This window comes from Typha latifolia, chromosome 3, assembly GCF_019914945.1.
Source record: "Typha latifolia isolate L0001 chromosome 3, TyphaL0001v2, whole genome shotgun sequence".
Classification (NCBI taxonomy): domain Eukaryota; kingdom Viridiplantae; phylum Streptophyta; class Magnoliopsida; order Poales; family Typhaceae; genus Typha; species Typha latifolia.
Window position 1 is genome coordinate 947800 of NC_133088.1, and position 27397 is coordinate 975196.

A 27397-nucleotide genomic window follows, 5' to 3' on the forward strand; every position below is an offset into this window, starting at 1 on the left:
TGTGATGTTTTATGCCTTATGCTGGAAATATATACCATATTGACTACGACTAAGTCTTTCTTTTAACGAAAAAGGAGAGAGGAACAGCCCATTTATTCTAGATGCTTAATCAATATCAATTACAAATAGAAAGACTAACTTACCGTCTCCTTTTCTCAAAGAATACCTACCACCGGGAGGAAAGTTCCGGATGGAGGCAGAAGGCTGCAAAGCTTTGGATACCATTCTACTACGAGAAAGGCAGCCAGTTCCATTGGATCCCCATTGTACCATCCTTGAGCGTTAAACTTTGAAACCTTCCTAATAATTCATAATTCGGAAACTACTTTGAGCTTAAACGCGAGAACCTCGAATAGTTATCGAACTATGAATTAAATTCACTGTGACTGTGAACTTTACCTGTGCAGTGAGATAGATGCACGGTCCACCCTCAAACTTACTAGTCACCTCATGGTCCCCGTTTACTCACAACCACACTCAAGTGATCTCCAGAATTTTATTGAGAATAAAAGAAGAGAAGATGCTTAATTTTTTTTTTTTTTTTTGGCGAATACCATATATGCCGACAGAATATTCCATGGATTATTCGTTATTCTGGAGATGGCAATGAGGCGAGGTATATGCCCAAACTAAGCCTCTTCAGATCCATCCAAAATTTATTACTCTTCTTTTATATCTTTTGTTGGGTACCAGGTTTAGTCTCAGTGCAGTCTTCGATTTTGTGATTTCCCCCCCCAAAAAAAGTTGGAATTAATTAACGAGAGTGAGAAATTTCATTCGTATTTACCTATTTAAATCTAAATTCAATATTTAGGTGATAAACCTCTCTAATTTTCTTATTGTGTGGATAAATTAGAGACAATTGCACTCGTATTAAGTAGAAAGGTTCGGATTAATGAATTATAAATGATTCGAATCGGAGATTCTCATCGTGTTACAGTATATATATACCCCATAGTTAATCGAATAGTAAGTATATTGTAGTTATTCCCGAGCCAGTAGGGGCAGAGAGAGATCAATCATCCGGAGTCCGGACTCCCTTCTTTTCTGCGCTTTCGTCCTCCCTTCCCTCTATTAATAGTGGGAGATTAAAAGCTCGAGGAAGTAAAAATCCAAATCAATGGCGACGGGCGAGAAAGGTATGCGCTCGAATCACTTCCCTTTTGCTTCCGTCGTTGATTGATTGATTTTCTTCCTTCCGCGCTCATTACTTGCTCTGATTAGTAGATTCGCATACGGAGTTGCTCGCCGCGGCGGTGGAGGCCGCAACGAGAGCCGGAGATGTAAGTCTCGTCTCCTCTTTTCCACATCTGGATTCGGATTTGGACTTGGATTCGGAACTCCTCATCTCTTTTTCCTCTTCCTATTTTTCAATTCTTTTTGGGGATTTGTTTTTTTTTTTCGCCTATTAATTTGTGATTCGCTTTTCTGAAACCATCTCGCAGGTTATCCGCAAAGGGTTTTACCAGACGAAGCATGTGGAGCACAAAGGCCTGGTGCTCACTCTTTCTCTGTTTCTATTTAATATCGTTTGAGTTCTTTGTATGAAATCTTTTATCATATGTTTTAGATTAATGAAACAATGCAAACGATTGGTGGGAAATTAATAATGTAGGTTGACTTGGTGACGGAAACTGATAAGGCATGTGAAGATCTCATCTTCGATCACCTTAAGAAGCTCTATCCTGATCACAAGGTTTGACCTTCTCATCCTCCACAACTTCCTCTTTGCCATTTTAATCTATTCTCCTTACTTAATATTATTTTGTTCATGTTTGATCGTAGTTTATTGGTGAAGAGACATCTGCTGTTTATGGTACTGCCGAGCTCACCGATGAACCCACTTGGATTGTCGACCCCCTTGACGGAACCACTAATTTCGTCCATGGGTATATATTGGTGTTTAGTTATAAGAATTGAAAGGTTGTTCCTTTTTCTTCCTTTTCTAATGGCAGTCCTTACAGGTTCCCGTTTGTTTGTGTATCTATTGGTCTTACTATTGGGAAGGTTCTCACAGTTGGTGTTGTATACAACCCTGTATTGAATGAGGTAAGATTGTATTTTAATTATCTGTTTTTTTTTCTTTGTAGCAGGACGATTCCTGATGAAGGTTAATATGTGGTTTACAATTTCAACTTTATGATGCGGCTAAAGTGTAGCTAGATTTTTCTAGTTCCCGTGAGAGCTCATCCGTTTTCTCCTTTTAATATTTGACAAAGTTCAAAGAAGGAGATATATCTTTGCTATCTGTTTCGGAATTGATCTGGATTTCACATTTAATTTGTAATTATTCTATTCTGTTCTAGACTAGTCCTGTTTGACTGCTTTAAGTTTTGACATACTTTTTCTTTCTGTTTCTTCTGTTCGCCAATGAAATAACTATAATCAATTTCTACTTGTAGCTCTTTACAGCTGTTCGTGGACAAGGTGCTTTCCTCAATGGATCTCCAATTAAAGGTAATAGGACTTTGCTAGCCCCTAGATTGAGAAATTGCAGCTTATTGAACATTCTAATCTGTTAGTAACATTCGAAAAGTTTGAACTTGTAACAGCTTCATCTCAAACTGAGCTGATGAAATCTCTCCTTGTAACAGAGGTATACTTGACATTTTTGGTCAATATAATTCAGGGTGCATCCTCTCTTGATTCATCAATTATGTGATCTTTTTGTTCCCTGTTGAATTTTAGTAGAATACTATAGGTTTACAATTTCATCCTTTTCATTTGGTTTCTAATGGAACATTTATTGTGATTGTGTGGTCAATCGCCATTGAATGAGTACTTGCAAACAGTGGAACCTATGCCTCTCCTAAAGTACTTGTGTTGACACAACACAACGGTGGTATTGGCATTAGATTTGGGTCAGGTTTAAACTTTCACTAGAGCAATCATGTAGGGGAGGAATATTGTAACTTGTAAGCTATTAGTAAGTGTAGCTCAACCCATATGACATGTATCTATGTATGAGAAGTTGATTCTTCCATTTGTTTTTCCATGTAATTGTGTAAAAAACCAGCACTGGTGCCCCAGGCTTCTCTTCTCTTTATCTTACATGATGTCCTAGTATTTATTCAGATATTATCTGTTATGTTCTCACAAAAAGAAGCATTCTTTAATTCATTTGTTGTTTTATTGTCATGAAGACTCATGGTATTAATATCTGGATATTCTTTGGTCATTTTGGAAGTGGCATCTGATTTGAGTAACAAAAGTAGCACTTGAGCAGGTTGGGACAAAGCGAGATGTATCAACTGTGGATGCTACTACTAACAGAATCAACAGTTTGCTCTTCAAGGTAGATTTCTATTTGTTTTACAGCATTGAAGTTGCATCGTGGTGATAATTTTTCTTCTTGTTTCAGGTGAGATCTATCAGAATGTGCGGTTCCGTAGCTATGGACCTTTGTGGCGTCGCATGTGGTAGGCTTGATCTCTGTTACGAGACTGGATTTGGTGGCCCATGGTATGTCTATTACAGTAATAACTAATAACCACCTGCCGTTGATTAAAAAGGTGCTGTGAAACCGCTAATGATGGTTATTTTGCTGTCCTCAGGGATGTGGCAGCGGGGGCTGTGATTCTTCAGGAAGCTGGAGGCCTTGTTTTTGACCCGTAAGTTATTCACAACCAACATAGAATAAAACAATTGACATTAGGCACAGCTCTTAGTGTAACCTAATTTATTTTTTCTCTATATCAGAGACGGCGGAGAATTTGACATCATGTCTCGGAGGGTTGCAGCATCAAATGGTCATCTAAAGGATGCCTTCATCAAGGAATTGAAGCTGACCGAGTAAAGTCCCTATTGAAGAAGATAGAAATGCCTGCCTCCTGAATTTAAATCTCTTTATTTTCTTATCTTATTGGCATTGTATCACCTAGATGTTTCAATTTTCTTATGGGCATATATTTAAAGATTTTCTTTCTCGATCCATACTGCTGACGGTTTTCAAGTCAGCTGTCTGATGTTGCCTCAAGATTAAGCAGTCTTATTTTTCAGACATCTTCTTTGCTTCTTGTTTTCCTACTACTGCAATGTCTTATGGTGTAACTGGGTTGTTCATATCAAGATCATCTTCAGTGTTTCGAATTAAGCACGAAATAATCATCTTAATCCGTGGGCTAATAGAGGAAAACTATCAAATCAGATGATGAGGGTGCTATGCAACTACTCCATTGCTAAGAATATCCTAGTTCAAATATTCGTAAATTGTCATTATTGAAATTTTTTATTTTGTATTCTTTTTGTCTAAAGTTAAAAAAAAATAAAAAGTCAGGACTTCTGTTCTAAAAGGCCAGTTTTGGGCAGATACCATGAATATTTTGGTTGCGCCCCTACCTTAACCCTTTACAATCACAAACTAAACATAATCATCACATTAATTAATAAAAAGAAACATAATTATCATATCAATAATGGAATCCTCCGAATTTCTCTACAACAAAGAACAGATAATACTACATTTCCAACATACACGCACAGATAGATAACGGTCAATGAGACTCAGTTGACATCACCGTCCTGCATCAACACAATATGCTGAAGCGATAAATTCCTCTCCCAAGTTGCAAAAAGTGTTGCATATTTTTATGATTTTATCGGTAGGCAGGTCCAAATGCAGCTCTCCATGATTGATCCTCATCAGAAATTTGAGGTTTGGAATCCTCTGCAATCTCAGACTCGTTACGGTAGAATGGCTCCAATGCAGATTCTGGAAGTCGGCTCTCCGCAAGGTAATGCTTCATAGTGATAATCTCCATTGCGTGCTTCTTCTTCATCTTGTCAGCTAGCTTCCTCAATCTGTCAATCTCTTGCTGTGCTCCTGCATACTTCTCCTGCACCAGAGAAGTTATAACAAGATTAAGAATTATGTGTCTCTCTGCTTCAGCAGAACGGTCTCTAAATTCGAATCTGATAGAGTTAAACGTACCTCTGCTTGTGAAACTGCTGCTTCTGCTTCTCTCAACCGCACAAGGAGTTCTCCGGCAGCATGTACAGCTTCAGCAGTGTCACGGAGCTGAATGCGGAGTCTCCTGTTCTGCTCCTTTAGGCAGGCTCTCTCTTTCTCTCTGTCGATCCTCAAAGTGGAGAGCTCTGCGGAAAGAGCTGCAGCAAAAGCAGAGCCAGACCCCTTCCGTCCTGCTTTTAGAGCTGCTTTCTTCACCTCTGCTATCCCTTCCATGACCTTGCGGTGCTTCTCGAGAAGATCATTGTAGTTTTCCTGAAGCTCTACGTAGTGTTCAACAATCATAGTATGCCCATGGATGGCCCGGTGCAACGCATCATCCAATTCTGCGGTGCAATTCTTCTCCATGTTTAATTCCATCTCTTTCTTCTCTGCGAGTCTTCGGTTTGATTCAAGATCGAGTCTCAGCTCTTCGGTTAGAGATATCCATCTGCTCTCTGACTCTGTCCACCGTTGTCTTTCCTTCTCTAGCTCTTCCTCTCTGATATCTGGAGTGACACCATTTCTTATCTGATCAAGCAGTGAATCATCTTTCACAGAATTGGTGGCACAGCACTTCAGCTGATTTCTTAGGCTCTCAATTTCGCGCAGAAGTGCTTCCCTCTCACTACTATCAAATGATGTGTTATTATCCCGTTCTGGGTCACTCAGAGATGCCACAGATTGCTTGACGGAATTGTCATTCAAAAGCTGCAAGATTCGAAAAATTACAAACAACATACATAAAGAGTGTAGAATTATAAAAAGGTTCCTCAAGAGACACAAACCGTCGCGTGTTCAGCTTCCAAAGATGTGGTTCCTTCACTTCTGAGCTCCTTAACAGTTGCAAGGCCATCAGTTAAGGATGCAACACAAAGGATCTCCTCATCTTTGCTCTGCCCCTGAGTTGAATTTTGACAATCTCCTTGCTTACGTTGATCGACCTACAAAATTTTTAAACGAAAAACCTGTCAATTATACTTCAAATAGCACCTGCAACTCTGGTTAGGAATATAATCAACCAAAGAAGATTTACCAGAGAACTTAGATGCTTGATTCTAGCTTCCTGTTCTGCACATAGAGCTTCAAGTTCCATCTCTCTCTTGGAAGCATTTGTGGGAACTATATTATCCTGCTGGTATATCAAGTAAAAAAGGTTCAAAACAAGCCAATCTAAAAGAGTTAACTATATCACTGGCATACCTTAAGGGATGATTTCTGCAATACATTGCTAGCACTTGTCTCACTGATGAGATTATGCTCATTTTCCACCACTTTCTTGCAAGACGAACATAGGAAGGAAGAGACATTTCTTTGTTCCTCTGGTAATGTTTGGATGCCAGAATTGACCTTTTCGACCGAGTGACATGAGTTCAATGCTAAGTGATCCAAGGAAAGACCAACAATTGACATCCTTGATGCTGAATTACGCTGATGATAATCTATCACCTGCAAGCCATGGTGAAGGCTTGCAGCTAAGGACTCAGTGGGACTGAGCTTGGTGGACTGCAAGGATGAGCGAACACCATCAACCTTCCCAGGGGAATCTTTGATGGAATTGGAGATTGAGTACCCAGATGCACTTCTCTTGCCAACTGAAAGAAGACCTGGTGAGAGGACATTTTTCTTGAACTTAGGAGAAGAGCACAATGTTGGATCTTGGAGCACTGGCAATTGTTGGCAGGGACTGATGGAAAGGCTATACTTCGTTGGAGAGCCTAGGAGAGGATTATCTTTTGCATCGTCAGAAGCATCTCCGCATAGTAAGGAGCTCTTAGTAGATGCAGCAATGCTACTACATGCTGTAAGTTCAGATACTTCAGAATGCTCTTCCTCAAGTCTATCTTCTCTTTGCATTGACTGGATATTAGATTCTTTGCCGTCAGCAATATGAAGATTTGTTCCTTCATCTCTTTCTAATTTTGAACTCTCCTTAGAAGTATCACATAGTTGAACCTGGTCCTCCAGCATATCCTTCAAATTATCTTCAGAGGAAGAATGTAGAATGCTTATCTGGTCGCATAATTCTTTTACGTCCTCTTCATCAACATCTATTTCTTCTTCAGACTCAATATCAATACGAGGTAAAATCAATGAGCGGTTGAGGCTCACTCTCAAAACTTTCAAGCTCTCACGAGCATTATGCCCTTTGAAGTAATCACCAGTGTTAGTGCCGTTAGGGATGCCTTTGTAAGACTTTGTCCTTATAAGCTCTTCCTGTAGCCAGAGAACAATAGAATGAGGTTGAAGTACTTATTCATGATCTGTTAGTCTTTCGAAAATTGTCTACCTTTAATTGACGAATCTGATCGCTCAAACCATTGACATCATCTTCTGTTATTTCATTTATCACTGCTTTATTTTGTATATTCTTTGCTCGCTCTCCAAATCGTAGTGTACTCAAAGTGCCAGCTTTACATCTACATTCACCACATTTAAGGATAATTTAGGAAACCTGCATAGTTCTAACAAGACAGGAATAAGTCTGTAAGGTACCTATCATTAGAAGAAATGGCACATATAAGTGTAGTCTTTGAATTGCCACCAAGCATATCCTGCAATAAATGTGTCAAACAGGAATCCATGTACAAAATCTTCTGATCTCTTCCCAAATTTGTGACGTCTGCAAGAATATTAACCAACTTCCTGTGATCAACCAAAAAGGAAAAAAAAAAGTCAATTTCCAGTACTTATGCAAAAGAATATTTGTTAGAGTTGACCTGAAGTTTGAATTTATTGAGTTGAAAGAATGGCAACAATGTTATCATACCCAAGTTTTGAAAGAGACTTTTTAACATGTCTTCCTTCCTTAATGCATTGCTTACTGAGACCATCAGATTCATCTATATCTGATCCAGCAAGATCAACAAGGCTGATTTTGCTAGTTTTTGAACTGCTAAAGCAGCTCGATGATGGCCCCTGCAATAAAGACTGCCACCACTAAATTCGCAAACAGGTATTGACACGTTCTCAGGGCTAATAACTCTAGAATGAGAAGAATATGATAAGAGCAACAAACGAAATGACATTGCAATAGTTAGTTATTATGACCTCTGGCACAATATAAACTAAGAAATCAAGAAGGTACTCCACTCTCAGATGCAAGAAAAGCTGAGCACAATTTTAACTTTTTCAATGGAGGAAACTAAAAGATTATTATATGAAAAAAAAGTGTACCTTGCACCAAGATTCAATAATGCAAGTAAAAATAATGTGAGAACGTGAGCTTTTAGAGTTCATGCTGGTGGCACCAATTTTTCTGTTTGAAAGACCCTGTAAATAAAGTTAAGAGAGCAATGAATCAGTAATGCAAAAACATTCTCCGCAAAAAAATAAAAAAATGCTTTAGGTCATACAGACTCAACTTTTTGCATACTACAAATATATATATATATATATAATGACTTTTCCAGAACTATAACAATTGATCCAATGATATGGCAACTTGGTGGATTATCATGACAACATTACGTTCAGACATGATACTAGTTTGAGGTTCAAAATTTATTATCATCATTGACATGACTTCATGATTTGTCATAAATTTCTTAGGAGTGGAGAATGAGCATATTCAATATATTTGATGACAGAGATATGAACTAACATCCAAGAAAACAAATCAAGTAGCGCAAGTACCTTGATTAAAATTTGAGTGACTTCCTCCACAGTCATCACATACTCATCAGTGAGGTTCTCCACATGGAAGCCATTCCTAGAATCATCTCTTATCTACAAATGATGGAATTCACCATTACTCACTGAAACCTGTGAAATAGCATATACTCCAATCAAATGCTAAGAGTCAAGACTGTTCTACCTGAAGGTTCCTCTGAGTCGGGTCGAGTAGGTCATTGATATGTTCATTGTGAATCTACCAAAGAAGCAAACAATACCAAAATAGTCATTAGCAACATAGATTCATATGCACGGCACGCCCAAAATCAAATTTTCTAATACAAAAGGGCTTACCTCAAGAAACGAACATCGACATTGATAATTTATTTGTTTTTCTTCTGAATTCTCTTGTTTCTGCACGCAAAAAGAAGAAATATCATATTTAACAAGAACCTGGAAACAACCAACTTTAGTTGTCACGGATTCTTGGAGCAAGCTGATATATGATAATGGTAGAAAATTACAGAACATTAATAGTTTCTAGAATCATGAAAAAGAAAACCTACTCTTTGAATCTCAGAAAATAACAACTGGAAGATACGAGGCACAATGCCTTGTCTTCCGTCCATGAATTGGCTGTCGACCATGGCGCTTGGCGGACCCCACATAGTGTAGGTTTTACCACTCCCAGTCTACAATTAAAGTGATTTCGAAAAATAAATCCATGAAATCCTGATGAAAGAGTACAAAAAATTGTTCATGTAAAAAAAAAAAAACAAAGAAGCATACGGTGAAACATTACCTGGCCATAAGATACTATTGAAGTGTTAAAACCAGCCAATGAATTCTCAACTAAAGGAACACCAACTAACTTGAAGACATCTTCCTGATAGGAATCGAAGCACATAAATATATTAGTATACTCCAAGAATAAATGCATGAAATAAGGAAGCTTAATTAATAGTACCTGAGTGGATTCCGGACCAAGAACAGAATTGAAGGTAAATGTTCGATCTCCAACTGCTAATGAGTCATCGGAGACCTTTCTCACAGCGCAACCATTTCCTTTCTCTCCCTGACTACTTACCGGCCTTGCTCTCACAATAACCTACAAAACCGTTCACCTCATCAGAATAGAAGAAAGAAAATTATGGATTTAATTGGAGCTTGACAAGATTTAAACTCATGAGCTCCTAAAGAACGTGTTTTAAGGGGAAAAAACCTTAATGTAAGGATCGGAGCACTTCTTCGACGAATCGAGCGGATACTCGTCGGATCTCGTGCTCTCTTTAGGGAGAAGATCCACCTTTCGGGGAGTCGTAGCAGAAGGCTTCTTGGAAAGCGAGGCCGAGGAAGCCTGCACGTTGGGATGGATAGGAGGAGTGTTCTCCCGGCCGGATCGGGAACCTTGGGGAGAATTCATATGGCGACCGGCTCCGCCCGCGGTAGGATGAAGGGGAGACAAGGATCTGGAGGCGGGTTTAAGAGTTCTCAAGATCTCCATCGCCGTCGTTGGCAATAGGATGAGGAGGAGGAGGAGGAGGAGGAAATTGGATGAGATCTCAAGGAGAGAGAAAGGCGGATAGAGAGAGAGAGAGAGCGGAGAAGAGTGTACACTCAAAAGGGCGAAGCTCCAACTCGATTCAAATTCAAAAAAGAGAGAGGAGGTACTGTGTTCCGCCGGATCTGCTAATAGACTAATCTTACTTATTACAACGTTAATCCCAAAGCTTACACGTAGATGTACCCCTTCCATATGAACTGTCCCGCGGATCATCAAATAGTTCCGACAGGAAAATGGCCGTTATGGCGTTGCACCTTTTTTTTAAAAATAAGGCAGTGTTCCACAGTAAGAGCAAAAGGCATGTGATTATTTGCAAAAAGCCAAATAATTTATTAAACAATAGTAGTGTAAGAACTCTACACTTCTTTAACTTGAACTACTGTCTACTGAACAGTTTGGGCTGCCAATTAATGGCTAAATTATTTAACACGAGAGAATGAAAGAGTTTTATCAAAATAACTGTGTAAATGTGGCAAAATATAAGAGTTATTCCTAGTGTCAGGTAAGAGATGAGTTAAGACTTATCTTCTTGTTGGTTGGATTCCACCGAAGATGGCGATGAGCAAGAATCATCATCATCTTCTTGTTGGTTGGATTCCACATGCTCTATCTTTTGTAGAACCTCCGATACATCGGGACGGTTCTCAGGCAATTTGGACACACATTTTAAAGCAACATTGAGCAATGGAAATGCCCACCGTCTTCCCCTTCTGACCACCTCCTTGTCGAAGACTTCTGCAGTCCATTCTTCACTTACCATGGACTTCACCCATCCAGGAAGGTCAAGCCCACTCCTCTCTACCGATCTTCCAGTAAGTAGTTCAAGTAGTATAACGCCTAAACTAAAAGCATCGGATTTTCTTGTCAGATTTTTCTCCGGAGCTCTATAGCCATTTGAGGAATATGGCAATGCCCATTTTGGATCAAGGAGGCTCCAGATACCATATTCACTTATTAGTGTCTCTTCTTCGTCATTGTCACTTAGTAAGATGTTGGAAGGTTTGAGATTCCCATGAGGGGTTGCCTCATCGCCCAACTCTTTCTCTACGTAGTCTAATCCCCTTGCAATCCCCTTCATTATGTTCAGTCTCTTCCTCCAAGGCAACTCTGTTTGGTATTCTGCAGTCAAAAAAAAAAATTGTTAGCTTGTGATCAATACAACAAAAAAAAAATCATCACTTGATGGTAGCTTGTGTTACAGTGTCTTACTTGAAAGCAGGGATGATAAACTTCCACTCTTTTGGTACCTATAAATGAGAAGTTTGTCATGCTCAGAGAAATGGAAAGCCACTAGAGGAAGGAGATTAGGGTGCTTCAGTTTTCCTATCCGCATTATTTTCAGTTTGAAATCATCTCCAAGGGCCTGCAAGTTCTTCAATCTCTTGACAGCGAAAGCTGCACTCTCTGTTAACCTTACTCTGTATAGGCTGCTGTAGATGTTCTGGCCTTGGAGATCAGCAGGTGAGTTGAGGAGATCATCCATGTTGAACCTCTCCTGACATTCTCCAAAGAATACAATGTCCGGAATCTCCTCTGCTTTATTCGTAACATCTTCACTCGTCTCAGTAGCGATAGTGTTCCTTTCAGGAGACTCCTGGACCCATTTCGTTTCCTCCTCTTCAGTTGCTTTGTAATGGCTTTTGTTGATGAAACACACAAAAATCAATAAGAAGGTAAGCAAGAGGAATACTACCAGAAATGTGATAACCCAAACTCGAGGGTCTACCGTCGCTGCTTTCGGCGCCTTTTCTTCGTCAACATCATTATCATGAGGGTTGGTGTTGTTATCGGACAAGATTGAGACCAGTGTCTTGTGGAGAGAGAGTTCAATTATCTGTTTGAAGTGTGGGACTGATCCTGTCAAGTTATTGTTTGAGATGTCCAAGGATCTTAGGTTCTTCAAACCACTGAGAGATTGAGGCACTTCCCCGAGGAGCATGTTATTGCTAAGATTCAAGTAAGTCAGACTGGTGCAGATTGATATTGACTCAGGAATAACTTCTGTGATGAGGTTGTTGGCCAAGTTGACTACTTGTATTGACTGAAGCTTGCAGAGGGAATCTGCATCAATTCTCCCACTAAGACCTTTGTTCTCTAGTTTGATCTCTGTTACCTCCAATGTCAACGCATCACATTTGATACCCATCCATGCAACAAAGCAATAAGCTGGAATCTGTCTATCCCAATTTATCTCTAACTGATTTTGGGGATCAATTGCTTGAATAAAATGGTATAGGTACCTGCTTTCTGAGATACTACTACCTCTGCCAGCAACTGTGAAGAGGACAAGAGCCAAAATGCACACTCCTTGTTGGTGAGTCATTAGTCGGATTCGCCACATCGATCAGGAATATTAAGCTTTCGTCGGGCTTCTCTGGTGAGGATTTATACAATTCTTGCATCATCAGATTCCCTTCAATTGCATCTTCCTTTTTGTCTATATTAACAGTTTTCGCTGATTCCAAAGTTCTAATTCATTTTTTCTTGGACTGATTTCGCCAAGGTTTGTAAGTTTGTACTTTTTGCAATCCTAGAACATTTAGATATCCTGACCATATTTTTCCCTGTGCACTGGAAATAGCCATAGGTGAAAGTAGTAAGTTTGTATATGACATTATTGCTGATAATCGCCTTTTTGTCTGAAGCGAGGTAATTGTCACAGCGGCATAAAATAGGTTGCTTATTAATAAGTATGTGAAAACTGACAAACTGATCACTAGGTTTCCAATTATAATAAGATTGGTCAAAATTCTGCAGCTGAATTTCTCGATAGTTTATCGCATTGTCTTTGCATTCAAATGGATGAGAAAAATAGAGACCGCATAGGGAGCATCTTCAGCTGTGTTTCTTCCAGGGTTTACTGATATTGTGATAATCTGGAGAGACAGTTCAGCAATGTCCCTATCAGAAAAAGGAGCATAAGTTTACAGAGAATTCTATGCCATGCTAAGCATCACCTGAGGCTCTTGTTATCATCTTCAGCAATGTACCTTTTGCAGCCTCCCAAACAGAAAGAGACATAGGCTGCAGACAGATTAATCAACACTTGGATTCATTTTTTATAATCAACCTTGATAGAGGCTTCATGGACAAAAAGGTAAACAACTCTATCTCATTGAAACAAACTCGATACACAAACCATCTGAATTATTTCGACATGCACTCTTCTGATCTTGCTGATGCGCAGTATAGGTATATAAATGATTTAAACCTTTGAAAAGGACTGAAATTTTTTCATGTGCAGATTTCACACTGCCTGCAATCTGTAAGCTTGCGGCTGCCTGGAGCAGCAGGAGTCACAGCAAACAACCAAAGAACTCTTGGTTTGAATCTGGTCTACTACCTTGGCCTTGCTGCTTCTATATGCATTCAGAAGTTGGAATTCTCCAATAGAACTAGAAGCCCCCTCATTATTATTATTCTCTTCATATCCCAGTTGCTTTGGCTATTTTGGCTTTCAAAGAGTTGGCTGACAGTTTGACCCAACTCCAGAAAACTTAATGCCTTGAAAAATTATTATAGGTGAATTAGCTTTGCTGGACGAGTACTTTTTACGGTTCTAATATAGTTTTCGAATTAGTTACTAAATTATTATTAATTTTGTCAAATAAGCAGTCGCATACATCAGTTTTAAGAAAAATAACTTATCTTTTAGCCAATAAAACACACACAACGATTCTCTTTTTAAGACATCACTTTTTGAGACAGCAACTTACCTCACTGATATAGTAACAATTATAACAGTTTAGAAAATAATTTAAAAATTATAGCAAAAAAGAAATTTTGAAAAAATAGTAGCTCAAAAACTCATCAAAATTAAATATTCTCTTAGGAGCGATGCAAATCGATTAGCTGATAATCTTCATACTTAATTTAAAATACGGCGTTACTCAAATCTACAATTAGTAAACATAATAAGAAAACTAGATTAGGAATTAACCTAAGAAATCTAAAATATGCTTTATTTTAATCTCTCTTAATTAAAGATCGGATAACACTATTCAACTTATCAATCCAATACGTGAATAAGCTCGTCTGGATGCGAATACGAATCTAGATTGGAATAAACCAAAATTTTATCCGAGAGCTCAAATATAAAATATTTTAGAATCATTTCTTTCTAAATCCTGACGCCTTCGTGCGCTTCGGGCGTCGTCTTCCATCGTCATTAACTCATTAAGTTGTAATAAGTAGTAGTAGGAGGCTTGATAGCAGTTAAGTTCTAGGGTTTATAGGTCTTCTTTACCCCCCTTCTCTAATGGCGACCGCTAAGATTGCGGCGGCCATCGCCTCCATCCCCGCGAAGAAGGAGAGCCTCCGCAAGGCCTTTGATGAGCTGCTCGGTTCTTCGTCTTCCTCCTCCTCCTTCGCCTCCTTCTCCCTTCGCTGGAGCGACATCGACGACCACATCTCCGCCATGGAGAGCACCATCGCCGACCGCTTCAGCTATCTCCAAACCAAGGAATCGGCCGTCGCTCCTCCTCTTCCCGATCCCGATGAACCCGCTCCTCGCCCTGAGCTTAAATCCCTCTGCGCGGAGATGGATTCCGACGGTCTAATGTCGTTCCTTGCCGAGAACCACAGGAAGGACGTCATCGCCATCCGTAACGAGCTCACCGCCGCCCTCCGGTCGGCCGCCGACCCGGCCAAGCTCGTTGTCGATGCCGTCAAGGACAGGGAGGCCGCCCCGAACAGTACGCGGACATGCATCACACTTCTTGAGTGCATTCATGCCATCGCGCCGGAGATCGAGAATTCCGTCAAGGAGACGGCGAAGAAGGTAGCGATGGAATGGAAAGGGAAGATGCTTGATGGCCGGGGAGAGGACGGCTTCGCAGCCCAGGCTCTGTTGCAGCTCTTGATTTCTTACGATTTGGTTCCAGTGTTTAAGGTGGATGAGGTTATGAATCTCCTTTTAATGATCCCCCGGAGGAAGAAGACCGTGGAGCTTTGTCAGAGCCTTGGTCTCGGGGAGAAAGCATCTGGTAAGATAGTTACTGATTTGAGATTCCTATAATTGCAGCCTCATTTCTACTTTTATTGGAATTGGTTCGATAGATTCCAATTAATAATTTAATGATCTTGCAAATTTTGTCTAACTATTATACTAGGTTCTTGGGAAGATACTTGTTGTTTGTAATTCTTATAATGTGGGATGTTTGCTCTGTTTTCCTTTGCAATGCATTTCTCTACTTCGAGTCTTGTTTGATGCAGAGATGTCGCATCGAAATTCTTTTTATACCTGTCCAATTAAATCCTACTACCATGGGTGTGATTGACCAGTAGATCGTTAACATTTGGACGGTTCACAAAATAATGACCTATGGATGACAAAAATAAAATTGTAGCCAGAAGGCTTTCCCTTGCCCTGCATCAGTTAGGATCTAAGTTGAGTTGATTCCGAATCTGAAACTAGGTTGTAGCGCTCTGTCCATAATCTGATTCAGGACTGCTAGCACAACAAAGGTAGCAATAGCATTCTCCACCTCTTATAGTAGTGCAGTGATGTATGACCATCAGCCATGAATCTGACCGTAGATTATTCAAACTGTTCCAAAGTAGCCCTTCCAACTTCATATTGTGGAAGCTAAAGCAGATGCAGATTTTGAGTTAATCATCGTCGTGGGTGGGAAACTGTCCAGTATTGGGTTCAATAATGGGAATGCCATCCATGTTTGAACTATCAAGCAAATTTGCTAATTAGAATTGCAATTAAGTGGACAGTCACTTTGACAAAGGATGTAACCATCTTTGTCAAATTAACTACACTTGTTTCAGTCAAAACTAGACAAAAACTGAAGCAAGCGCTAGTTTTGGACTAGATTGTCTAGAACTATAGGTGTGATCATTCTAATAATTTAACCTTCACGATTGTTATTGCGCTTCCTTCCATTTATTATGGTATGATCCGTTGATCTTCTCAATCTGCTTGCTAAGCATGTCTAGAAGTTTTGTTATGTGTTTTTGATAAAAAATATTGCTAATAAAAGTTTTCTATGCTTAATTTAAGTGCACTAGGCATCTATTAAAGAAGTTTTAGTCCAGGTCTACTGCCTGATTTGACTATCTATTTACCAATTAACCTTTTGCTAGAAAGCTACATCAAGGTGAAGCTGTTCCTCTTGTTCATGTCCTTTCAACTATTGTTCATCTTTGTTCACCACATATTTGATGTATTATCACATCTCTTTAGTCTCTGAGGATGGTTATCTATTGCCTTTCTTACATTGTGGCATCTGACACATGCTATAACTTTTGGCTCATGGCAGATCTAATTGAGAAGTTGAATGGTAAAGGTAGACAGCTGGATGCTGTTAACATTGTGTATGCTTTCAATTTGGTTGCGAAATGCCCACCAGTGCCCCTTCTTAAAGCCTACATAAAGAAGGCAAAGGAGGCAGCTCATGAAGTCCGAAAGAAAGGAAACAATTCAACTCAAGCTCAGGTATGCCTTTTGCCACTCCTGTGTCAGATGTCCAAGCTAGTAGTCTGACTGGGAACATGATAAATAGGATAAAAAAACTAGGGATAATTATTTCATAGCATATATCCTGAGAAACAGCTCAGTTCTTTATGGAAGCAACAAAAAGGTAGAAATGGAATTTTCAGAAATAGCGATGGTGCTTTTCCCAAAAGGAATATTCATTTAGATTGATGGAACTAGCTTTATCCCTCGGTTTGTCCTCAAGTAATGTACAAAAGTGTAGTGACTGAGATAATTGCAATTCTTATAGTTATATGCGTAAGGTATACCCTGCAATCTAATAAGGCTAGAGAAATCCTCCTTTATCCCAGATAAGGATATCTCAGGGATGAAATATTTCATTGGTAATTTTATCTTGCTTTCCGACTGATTCTAAATTGCAATTACTGTTGTCTTTATAGAATGAGGCTATAGCAAAGGAGTTAGGTGCTTTGACATCGGTACTTAAAGCTGTCGAAGAGTACAAGCTTGAGTCAGAGTATCCTTGCCATGTTCTTAAGAAGCAAATTGCTGAATTACAACAGAAGACAAACAAGAAGAGGACTTCGACAGCTCCTGCTGCCCCTTCCAATTTGAAATCACAGCAGCAGCACCAGCGGCGACAACAACAACAACAACAACAATCTAATAAGCGTCATCGTCCCACAACAACGTTTACTTCACCAGCTCTTGATAGCCATATTTTGCCATTGGTTCCAAACCAGCCTCAGCTTGGGTTGGTTGACCAAGCTCGATTGGTTGGGGCTTATGGCACAGGTTCGAGTTCCCTTTACAACCATGCTGGTCAAACTATTCCGGGAGTTCCAAATGCACTAGCGGGACAACCCAGGTCGTATGTATACTCATCAGAGTCTTTTGCTGGCACCGGCGGGGCATATGATAGGCTCACACACTATGGTAATTACAACCTTCCTGGATCATCTACTATGTACAGCTCATCCCTTTATCCTCCGTAGAACGGTTTTGTTGTAGTGGTATCTGCTTTAATCAAATCTATTGCAAGAAAATGTGATGTAGCATGAACACTATCACGAATCTTTGTTTTGGTATTTATAGTTTTGAGGACTAACATTATGTTGTATAATGATTATGTTCTGGTGTATGTGAACTCACATTTTTCTCATACATCGGTTATAGATTTTGCGCTTTGTGAGAAGTTAAACATGGCAAAAACCAGCTTTGCCAATTTGTTTCTTTCTATCATTACTCTTCGCCTTAAGAGAGTTCTAATTAAAAACATCATATTAGAGCGTCGGAAGATGCGGTCAGCAAATCCAGACAACGTTTCCTTCCTTTCGGATGATGGTCCTGTCTATACCACGAATATAATAAGCATATTATATCCACAAGGTAGAAAGAAGGATTTGGTGAAATGCAACCATCGAGCCACAAAATTTGGGAACCATTCATTCACGATAGATAAGCGTCAGCTCTATCAAACCAAATTAATTCCAGAATAATAGTTCATATGAGACGAGCCACACTATTTTATTGACACAAAATTACATTGCACTATTGTGAATTAATCCATAACCGTCCCTGCAAAGCATTCATCAGCGCAACTTCTTATGGTAGATACAAACTTTTCTTGGTCATTCGACTTTGAACCTCAGCCGAATCTCCCCTTCTTTTACATAATGGAAGGACCCATCAAATTGCAAAAAGACAATGAAAGATAAATGAAATAGAACCACCTAGTCCTTACGAATACACAAAACCACCGTACAGATAAAAAGAAAAGAAAAAAAATACACAACCACCCTTACAGAGACGAGCACCTTAGAACACGACAGACTACCATTAGAAGCATTACACCCAGCTCCATTGGAGTTTCACTCGTGACAAGGTAGGATGATCACTCAAAAAGTCATCCCCTCTTCCATTGCATTTGTTGCAGGAAAAGTTCAGAAGGCTGAAAAAGATCAAGGGGGCGAGGGAGAGAAGTGACCATGTGCACGCATTCTGAAGCTGTAGATCCAAGGTGATCTACTGCTTGCAAGAAATCCAAATGGCTTTTTCCACACAGAACTCTACATACCTTCAGCATGAGCCTTGTGGCGGCAGCACAGACCCTCCAATTCTTCAAGGACTCACCCTCGATAGGCTTGTGGCCCAGCAGGCCAACATGCATGACTCTAAGAATTAAAGGATAAGGACAACAAAACATCCCTCACCTGTAAACAAATTTTACAATGTTCTTCCAATCGCCCTCCGTATTCCTTTCGCTTTTTTTCACTCTGAGGAATTACCTTTTTCTCTATTTTCTGTGCCGTTTTAAAAACCAGAAATTTTGGAGGAGCAGTCTACTTATTGTCCAGTATTACAATGATGATCTTCTGTTTTAACATCAACGGTGTAATCATTGGAGTTATTGACATTTTCATGAGCTATTATTACCTCAGTAGAGCATCCGTCTTCCAATCCATCGATAGTCTCTGCATTGTCAACCCTATCAGGATCACTGTCACTCTGCTTCTTCCGCTTGATGACTTTAGTGGAAACCACACGATTAAGGCCCTTGTTCTCCAAATCTGCATATTCACTGCTTATTGGTTTGAAGTGGACTTTGTTGACCTTTCTCGCATTAGCTTCCACTATCTGCATGAAAGAAGCACATGGCAGATGAGATGCACGAAAAACATACCAGGCGGCTTATATAATTTTGCATTATACTGCAATTCCATGTGATCTAGTTGATTATTTTATATACGATTTCATGCTGGTGAAGCGGAAATTGGCCAGTGGCTCGTTTGGTGGCTTTCTTTTCTTTTCTTTTCTTTTCTTTTCTTTTCTTTTCTTTGCCAATGTAAGGTATTATTCCCTAAAAAATAATTATCATAAGAGGTCTGATTCCAAAATATATAATTGAAATTTCAAGTCTTTTCAGATTTAAGCCTATAATTTGGCTGATTCCATGTGATCTAGTTGATTATTTTATATACCTGTCCATGATTTATGAATAACATGACAGCAAACTCTAGAGATAATTGAATAAATTGATAAGAGTCAAAAACAGCATATGACTTACAAGAGTCCAAGAACATACAGAAAATCTAGAGCACTAAAAGAAACCCAAATAGAGGTCGTTGCATCTGAATTTAGCAATTATTAAAGCAGAAATACAGCACAAACATGTCAAAAAACCAATACAGATCATAAATGCAGAAGACAACAAGAACAATTTCAGACATTCAACATTATTAAATAGCTAATAATTGACTAGTAGCTATCCTATTTCTGACATGATTATGGTTAACTAAAAAAAAGTTTCCTGGATGCGTACCTCAAGTTCAAAAGTCTGATGCTTTTCCTTCTCGTCTTGTTGATCAGACACTTGCTCATTGTATTCACTATTTTCTTCTTGATTTGCCTTCTCAAGTACCACCAACATCTTTCCGCCTGCTTCTGGTATGTATCCAAATGACTCGCAGACAAAACCAGATACTGTCTCATATTGATGACCCTACAACAAAATATATCTTTAAAAACTTCATAATTCCAAGGAAAACCATGAAGAACCATTAACCATTCTACAGTATTACAAACCTCAGGAATTTTGACATTCAACTCTTCGGAAAGCTGGTCAATTGATGTATTTGCATCGACATCAAACGTTCCATCCTCCCGCATCACTATATATCCAGTTTTCTTCTGGATCTCCTCCTATGACCAAATGAATTACATGAGAAAAATATATATCCAAGGAAAATGAACACCTCAACAATCACGGGATTCAACAAGAATGAGGATATTATGCATATCAAACAAGGACACAAAAATTAAGGAGGTAGTTCAAAAAGACTAAATGTGAACTCGATGATGGATGCAGTTCTCCATTTCTAATAGTACACGGAAACTATAGATTGGCAGAGAAAATAGTTAAACTGAACAGATGGTCATGTAAAACACTCTCCTTTCTTTGATTAGATTGTATATCAACAACCACCAGACTACAGTTCATCATACGGAGGAGAAAGAGTGAAGACTTCTACTAACCATCTAAGTAATTACTGCAACAAGGATATCCTTGTTCTAGACATCATTAATAAATGCAGTTTCTCACTTATTTGTGATTAGCAGACTCTAGCATATTTGAGAAAGAAGTTATCAATTGATCAAATGAAATCCAGCAAGTTGAATATAACCGCATACTGTCAATTGACACAGCATCTTTATGCCCTTCATCAAGATAAGAGAAATATATGATGCAGTGCAGAAAGAGTACCGTTGTACTCTGACAGATATTAAGTAAATTTATGCTGGGACAAAGAAGATGCAGCTGCCCAAGCAATATCAGTAATAACATTGCTTGAAAATAGTAAATTTTAAAAAGTAAAGCTGGAAAGATCAAGTAGAAAAAGGATGAAGGTGATAAGAATGAAATAAGAGCATAAGCTTCCAAAACATTTTCTACCTTGGAGTCATTTTCATCAAAAATTTCACCAACAATTTCTTCGACAACATCTTCCAATGTCACGATCTGTTCCATATGGGTATGCCACAGGTAAGCAAGACAAAATCTCCAAGAAAAATGAGACATACAAAGATACATGAAAAAGAGACTCTACAGAACATTTAGAAGTAGTAAAATTTGGCATGCTGACATTATAGATACAGGTTCAAAACACTTTTATAGTTATTTAACTTCATGACTGCAGTACGGAACTTTGACGGATTTATGCATTTATATTATGTAACTTTTAGAAGGTTTAAAAAACTTAAAATTGTTTAGTAGGCCATCAGAGGATTGTGGAGTCGTATATACATAGGAAGGTACATTTTGGTACATATTAGAAATAGATCGATAAGAACTTTCTTTCTTTCTTGGCTAAGGAATGGAAAATCTTACTCCTGTAGCATGAAGAAATATATATTGTCTCATGCTTGATAGAAAAGATACGATCACCCAATACTGCAAGGATATGAAAATGAAACATGAAAGGCATGTGTCTAAAGCAAGCTTCGAGATCTAGGAATCTTCTATGATATTCATATATTAAAATAACTAGGAGAGAAAATATAAAAGAACAAAAATATGCATGATTTTTGTTGTTTGGAAATCAGAAAGCAATTTAACTAAAGTGGTAAAGACATGCTATTCTTAGAGAAATTCTCACGTACAGTTTAAACACATAAGGCTAAGGCTTAAGATTTCAAGTTATATGGGTATAGATTGACGAATCTAATAAATGTAGGATTATCTTGTTCCATCATGAAAATTAATGTTTGGACAGTGAGAAAAAATTACCAGTATCCATGGTAAGCAAAGAATGACACATAAATGACTATAAATTTTCAATGATATAAAGAAAGAGACTTACACCAACAGTGCCGCCATATTCGTTCAAGACTACAGCCATGTGTACCTGCCTGATGCGGAACTCTCTCAGAAGGTTCCAGACAGACATCGAATCTGAAAGTCCATAAGATTTGTCAACCAATTTTATATAAAGAAAAGAATTATACAACCAACTTGCAAAGGAATAGACGCCTCAAGACATTTGAGATGGTTTAACTAATTCTGAGTTTCTAACACAAGTCACTTACTTGAAATTCTGAGTTACTTGCAAAGAATGATCCGTTTCCTCAAATGCATTATAGAAGTAACTTGGCAATTTACATGCATCATAATTTTTTACGGCAAATAACACCTCAGTAGTACTTACCAGGAACAAAGTATGTAGGCATGTGTGCTATCTCTTTCACAGTAATTTCTTTAAGTTTTTCGACCTTCAAAACAAAAAGATTAAAACAGGTAAAAAGTTATTTAGCAACAAATATATTATAGACAAAAAAAAGGTGGCACAGCTAACCTTTTCAACAAATTCAAGCATATCCATTGCATATGCAATTCCAACTATATTATCAATGCGTTCCTCGAATACAGGCACTCTGAAAAAGAACCAATGAAGCTAAAACCTGAAGGTACATGCAACAGCAGTATACTCATATACTAGTACCTTGAGTATTGATGAGTCTCCCATAAATCTCGGAAATCAATTAGTGTTGCAGTAGCGTCAATTGCAACTACATCCACCAAAGGCGTCATTACCTCCCTAACATGTGTATCTTTAATCTCTAGCACGTTTTCAATCATATCCTGTTGAAAGGGTAAAAATAAAATATTCACTTATCCGTTCTTTGCCAAAACAAAGATGATTTGAAAGCTCTCTGTGAAATAGAAGACCAAAATGTATGCAAAACTCGTGCACATATAATTTTAACAATGAAAATTTGAGAGATTTGATCATTGTTGAGTCCCAAGTGAAAAATAACAACAAAGACTTCTGTTTCAATTATTTGGGACAGGTACATGATCACCAATCTGCTTTCTAATGCTATGTGCTCCATCAATCTAAGGGTAAAGTTACCATTCCTCATTGCATCTACTAAGTGTTCATAAATCTCATTCTTCCCATGTGGTACCTCCAACTCGTATCATGCCTTAATGGTGCAATGTGTCCTCTAACGAACATGGCAGAACAATCTGAAGCAACTCTTTATACCTTATCTTGATGGTCAATGACCCAAATTGCCAAGAACACGGCAATCATTAGTTTTATGTCTTATAGAAAAACCAGTAAAGTAGTGAGCCACGAGATACTTGGATAGAAAGACATGTTTTAAAATTGCCAGAACCCATGAACATAGCCAATATATAGAAGTCCTAAAACAAATATTCCTCATCTTAACTTTGTTCCCTTATCCTATACATAATGCCTGTTCAATCTTAAGCAATATTTCTTAGCAACCATCAACTATGTAGTCTGTACAATTCTTTCTTGATTTTACTATCTAGTTGTAGAATGTTGTTCCACTAAACGAAGACTTAAGCACGGATTGTCGGATTTTTCTCCCTAATTACAACTACGGGTTCATACATGATAAAGTCATTTTCGTCACATAAATCATATTATACGCAAACAAGTAACAGGCAAAGACCTCTGGTAAAACTAATTATAAATTGAATTGTTGATACTTTAGGCCATGTTAATACATACCGTTATATAGTTTATTGATCCAATATACTCCAATTAAGAATATGGATTACTACATAAGATTTTAGAAAAGGAAGTTCATGAAATTCAGACGATTCTACATATCATTACTCTGCAGCGCACTATTAGAATCTACAAAGGTAACAAAATATGAAAGGTCAGAATTAATGCAATAGCTTCTCAAAATATGCTACTGCACTTTGTCACCTGTTCTTCTTCTTCTATTGCCCCACTCAGCTCTGCTCCTCGTAGCATCAATTTTAATTCATCTTCAGTTACATATGGTTCACTACATGGATAAACAGAAATATTAACAGACAGTAAAGAAATTAGATATAAACTAGCTCTTCCAGTTAAGATTGGTAATGCCAGGAGCAAAAGCCTTAAACCTATGTCATGAAGTTTCAAATTACTATCTGAAAGAGTTCAAAAGAAAACACATATGCTACAACCTGTCATCAATAATGAAATATGTTATTGAGTACCACTTGTCATAGAATTACCAGGAAATGTACATCAAAAAAATAGTAAGTGTAACTTCACAAGATTGTCCTACCTGTTGGTTTCAAGTCTTCTCTTTTACATCAAACAAACATGATCCTTATATGGTCCAAAAGTCCAAACAAAGATAAATATTATTTACAGTATGTACTATTCCATCTCCTCCTATATTCATGTATTCGCTGTAGAGTGGTGCTGCTTTTCGGTTCAGAAGTAGGGGAACAAGTAACACCCTGGCTTCTGTGAAAGAAACATGGATGCTCATTGCCTAATATAGGTCGAAGGCATAGATAATGTCATGTAGGCACCATTGGAAGAAGATGCACACTAGGGTAGCAGATCAGTTGCTGACCAAACATAACTGGAAATTGTCAAAGTTCCCATGAAATTAAAAAAAAATTATTTGATAGCGAATATGAGAAAGTGTGAATTAATTATAACATATAATGGCAAAATAATTAAAATTTGATTAGAGAGTACAGCAAATAACTTACCTTCTACCTTTCAGACCTAACATCTTCAGCATTCCCATCGACAGGAAAGTGACAACTCTTCCAACAGGATATAGTACTAATGAGAGCCATGCAACCGGCCTGACCTAATTGCATAAGATGCAATACTTTAAGAAAAACTTAGAAGACAAAATGAATGTTGATCATGTTTCAGTTCTCAATTGGATTTTGGTTTCACCTTACAACAAACCTAGCAACGTCTGTGGCATTATGAACTGCTATACTTTTTGGAGTAATTTCTGTTAGGAGTAAAACAGCAACCTGAAGAATTATAGATCAATTATGTGAGCCTTCCAGACCGATAACATGGTGAAACTATGTCAATGTGTTTTGTTGGTAGATTTTTTGAAACTAATACAGATGCAAATCCCTTACCTTATAGACATCAGAGTAAGAGTTGGAGATTGAATTTAAATTCTATCAAAAGAAGAGACAAGGACATACAGTCATAACACCGGTAGCTGCACTAACACCTGCTTCACCAAAAATTGTTGTCGCTGCCTCTGTGAAAAGTGCTGTTGCACCAATATTGACAACACTGAGGATACATAAAGACAGAGTATAATGAGTGGAAATAATTATCCAAGGAAACAATCATAATTCATAATAAGAAGGATATAAAGCAACCGATCAGTACGTTGTGCCAATAAGAATGGTCGTCAAGAATCGAGTGACATCACTTCGAAGCATTCTGAAAACACCATTTTCCGGCTCTTTTTCTGCCAACTCACGAATCTGATGGAAGACAACATAGTTGGAGCTTAAACGACCAATTCGAATATTCACATCTAGAGGGGAAAAAAAAAAAAAAAAAAAAAAAAAATATATATATATATATATATATAAAGGAAATTTTTCACTAGAAGAAGCATACACAAAGAGTATCCTGATAAATTCAAACAAAAATAAATTACATGGAATTTAGACTTGTATATTTTAAGATACACTAGAGTGGAATCAGTGACTTCCCGAAATTATGAAGAAGCAAATATTACCTTCCACGGGTAAAGCGTAGTAATGGCCGTCTCCGCCATGGAGAAGAACGCAGAGAGACCCAACAAAGCTGTCAAGATTAATCCCTGCTCCTTAAACAGTTGTAAGATCTGTAGTATCTTAGGCCAGGATCCACCGAGACTCCATTTCCCGGCCCCCAAGATTCCAAATCCAGCATCGGCAACTCCTTCCGCCGCAACAACTCTACCGCACCTCCCCGCCACTATCGCAACAAGAACGAGCCGAACTCCGAATCTAGCGAGAGCTCCGAGGATTCGAAGAAACACTTCCTTCGAATCGGACGACTCAGGACGAGGCTTAACGCTGCGCATGCGAGTCGTCAGGAGAGAGGCGGACCTGAGAGGAGTTCTCCGATGGCATTGACCGAGACGCGAGGTTTTGATGGGGAAGGGGAGTTGGTGTAAGGGTTTAAGGGGAGGAGCGACGAAGTTGGGGGTTTTCGATCGGAACGAGCGAGACGATGGAACCCTAGCGGCGTTTCCGAGAAGGAGACTAGAATAGGAGGAGTTGAAGAGAGCCATTCTTTCAAATGGCGGGCGGCTCCTTTCTCCGCCTTTTTATCTATCCTCTTCTAAAGAAGAAGAAGACAGGAGGGGGAGCGTAGCCGGTGAACGGCGAGGACGATGTCGACTTCACACGGGTGGAGTCAATATATACTACTGAAAGCAATAGAAGATCTAATGGACTTCTCCACTATTACGGCCCGTATAAGAGGCCCGATAATGTTCTTAGATTCATGGATAAAGATTTTTTAAGGTAACCTCTTAAATATAAATTATGTACATCTATAATTTTATTCAAATTGTATTATTTATTTATAAAATATAATAATTCTATTAGTTAAGTTTATATAAAAACTTATATTTCGTTACTAAAATATGAATAATGATAAAATTTTGTGCACAATTTATTATATGACTTATTTTTTACGAGGTTTAATTAAAATATATTTAAAAGATTTGTACTTTATGAATAAATATGTTTTATGCATGAATCAAATCAAATGCTACTTGAATATCAAATTTATTTAGTCTTTATTATTAAGAATAAAATGTTAAATTTACTTTGGGTCTAAACCCATTCAAATAGAGGGGAAGATCGTACTAGCCCACATTCCTGCTCAACTTTCAATCCTACTTTTAGGAAAAGTGGTGTTTAGTTAGAAAACCAAAACGAGGTTAGTGAACACTAACCTGAATTTAAGAAGGTGCATAAACTCATTCCAGACGTAATTGCAAGGGATTATCACGAAGCATTTCTGTCACAATTTCAGCATACATCTATCTCAACGAGTGCTATGTTATCATTATATTGTCCATATTTGTGTTAAAAATTGAATAAACTGTCAGCTTCTTCCTAATATTTAAAATGAACAATTAAGTCAATATTTCTGTAGAAATACGTCACAAACGTGTTACTTCGATTCACTCAACTTAATTCATCCTCGCAACAATTTTGAAATGTATGACCTAAAAATTAGGTTCTTTGATAAATCGTGAATATAAATGTTAATCATAGGATAGGATAGATAAAAAGTTAGTTGGTATAAATATAAATTAAACATTTAGATCAAATCTTGTCAAGCGACGGGACACTTAACTGTTAGAACACGAGTGCTATAATGAAAATTTAGACTTTTCTATTTAAGAGCATCTCCATATTTGGGCTCCGAGCAGCCCGGTGCACTCCAATGCACCTGCCTCCATATATATTATAAAATAATATAATATATATTATTATATTAGCTATTTTAAATTGTTTAAT

At 38.2% G+C, this 27397-nt stretch overlaps 5 protein-coding genes across 8 annotated transcripts; 2 read left to right on the plus strand and 3 right to left on the minus strand.

The window, feature by feature from the left end:
- The first annotated feature begins 971 nt into the window (after positions 1-971).
- On the plus strand, positions 972-4002 carry LOC140783470 (inositol-phosphate phosphatase). 2 transcript variants are annotated; one of them, XM_073130362.1, is made up of 12 exons: positions 972-1139; positions 1225-1283; positions 1446-1496; positions 1616-1696; positions 1786-1889; positions 1965-2049; positions 2403-2457; positions 2553-2596; positions 3227-3295; positions 3362-3462; positions 3555-3611; positions 3700-4002. In XM_073130362.1, the coding sequence occupies exons 1-12, from the start codon at positions 1121-1123 to the stop codon at positions 3794-3796; spliced, it is 822 nt and encodes a 273-aa protein (XP_072986463.1). In that variant the 5' UTR covers positions 972-1120; the 3' UTR covers positions 3797-4002. The 2 variants fall into 2 exon arrangements, with proteins under 2 accessions (XP_072986463.1, XP_072986464.1); XM_073130363.1 differs by having other exon boundaries at positions 1228-1283.
- Positions 4003-4382: 380 nt separating this feature from the next.
- Positions 4383-10190, minus strand: LOC140785363 (kinesin-like protein KIN-12C). 3 transcript variants are annotated; one of them, XM_073133237.1, is made up of 16 exons: positions 9783-10190; positions 9528-9668; positions 9363-9446; positions 9127-9252; positions 8915-8974; positions 8763-8816; positions 8582-8674; positions 8123-8218; positions 7716-7864; positions 7442-7591; positions 7236-7365; positions 6149-7162; positions 5982-6080; positions 5734-5889; positions 4931-5656; positions 4383-4835 (listed from the first exon to the last, which is right to left on the minus strand). In XM_073133237.1, the coding sequence occupies exons 1-16, from the start codon at positions 10062-10064 to the stop codon at positions 4596-4598; spliced, it is 3600 nt and encodes a 1199-aa protein (XP_072989338.1). In that variant the 5' UTR covers positions 10065-10190; the 3' UTR covers positions 4383-4595. The 3 variants fall into 3 exon arrangements, with proteins under 3 accessions (XP_072989338.1, XP_072989337.1, XP_072989336.1); XM_073133236.1 differs by having other exon boundaries at positions 5982-6077; positions 7716-7876; XM_073133235.1 differs by having other exon boundaries at positions 7716-7876.
- A 323-nt stretch (positions 10191-10513) lies between these two features.
- On the minus strand, positions 10514-12465 carry LOC140783487 (inactive leucine-rich repeat receptor-like serine/threonine-protein kinase At5g24100). The gene is made up of 2 exons (XM_073130383.1): positions 11334-12465; positions 10514-11243 (listed from the first exon to the last, which is right to left on the minus strand). Exons 1-2 carry the CDS (start codon positions 12463-12465, stop codon positions 10639-10641), a joined length of 1737 nt encoding a protein of 578 aa, XP_072986484.1. The 3' UTR covers positions 10514-10638.
- A 1783-nt stretch (positions 12466-14248) lies between these two features.
- Positions 14249-17764, plus strand: LOC140783700 (truncated FRIGIDA-like protein 1). The gene is made up of 3 exons (XM_073130675.1): positions 14249-15109; positions 16394-16569; positions 17010-17764. Exons 1-3 carry the CDS (start codon positions 14383-14385, stop codon positions 17562-17564), a joined length of 1458 nt encoding a protein of 485 aa, XP_072986776.1. The 5' UTR covers positions 14249-14382; the 3' UTR covers positions 17565-17764.
- Positions 17765-18071: 307 nt separating this feature from the next.
- LOC140783699 (DUF21 domain-containing protein At1g55930, chloroplastic-like) lies at positions 18072-26261 on the minus strand. The gene is made up of 14 exons (XM_073130674.1): positions 25615-26261; positions 25257-25354; positions 25064-25157; positions 24798-24880; positions 24602-24700; positions 23814-23895; positions 22569-22708; positions 22422-22500; positions 22275-22338; positions 21930-22021; positions 21023-21088; positions 20155-20271; positions 19892-20071; positions 18072-19206 (listed from the first exon to the last, which is right to left on the minus strand). Exons 1-14 carry the CDS (start codon positions 26152-26154, stop codon positions 18916-18918), a joined length of 2025 nt encoding a protein of 674 aa, XP_072986775.1. The 5' UTR covers positions 26155-26261; the 3' UTR covers positions 18072-18915.
- Positions 26262-27397: the final 1136 nt, after the last annotated feature.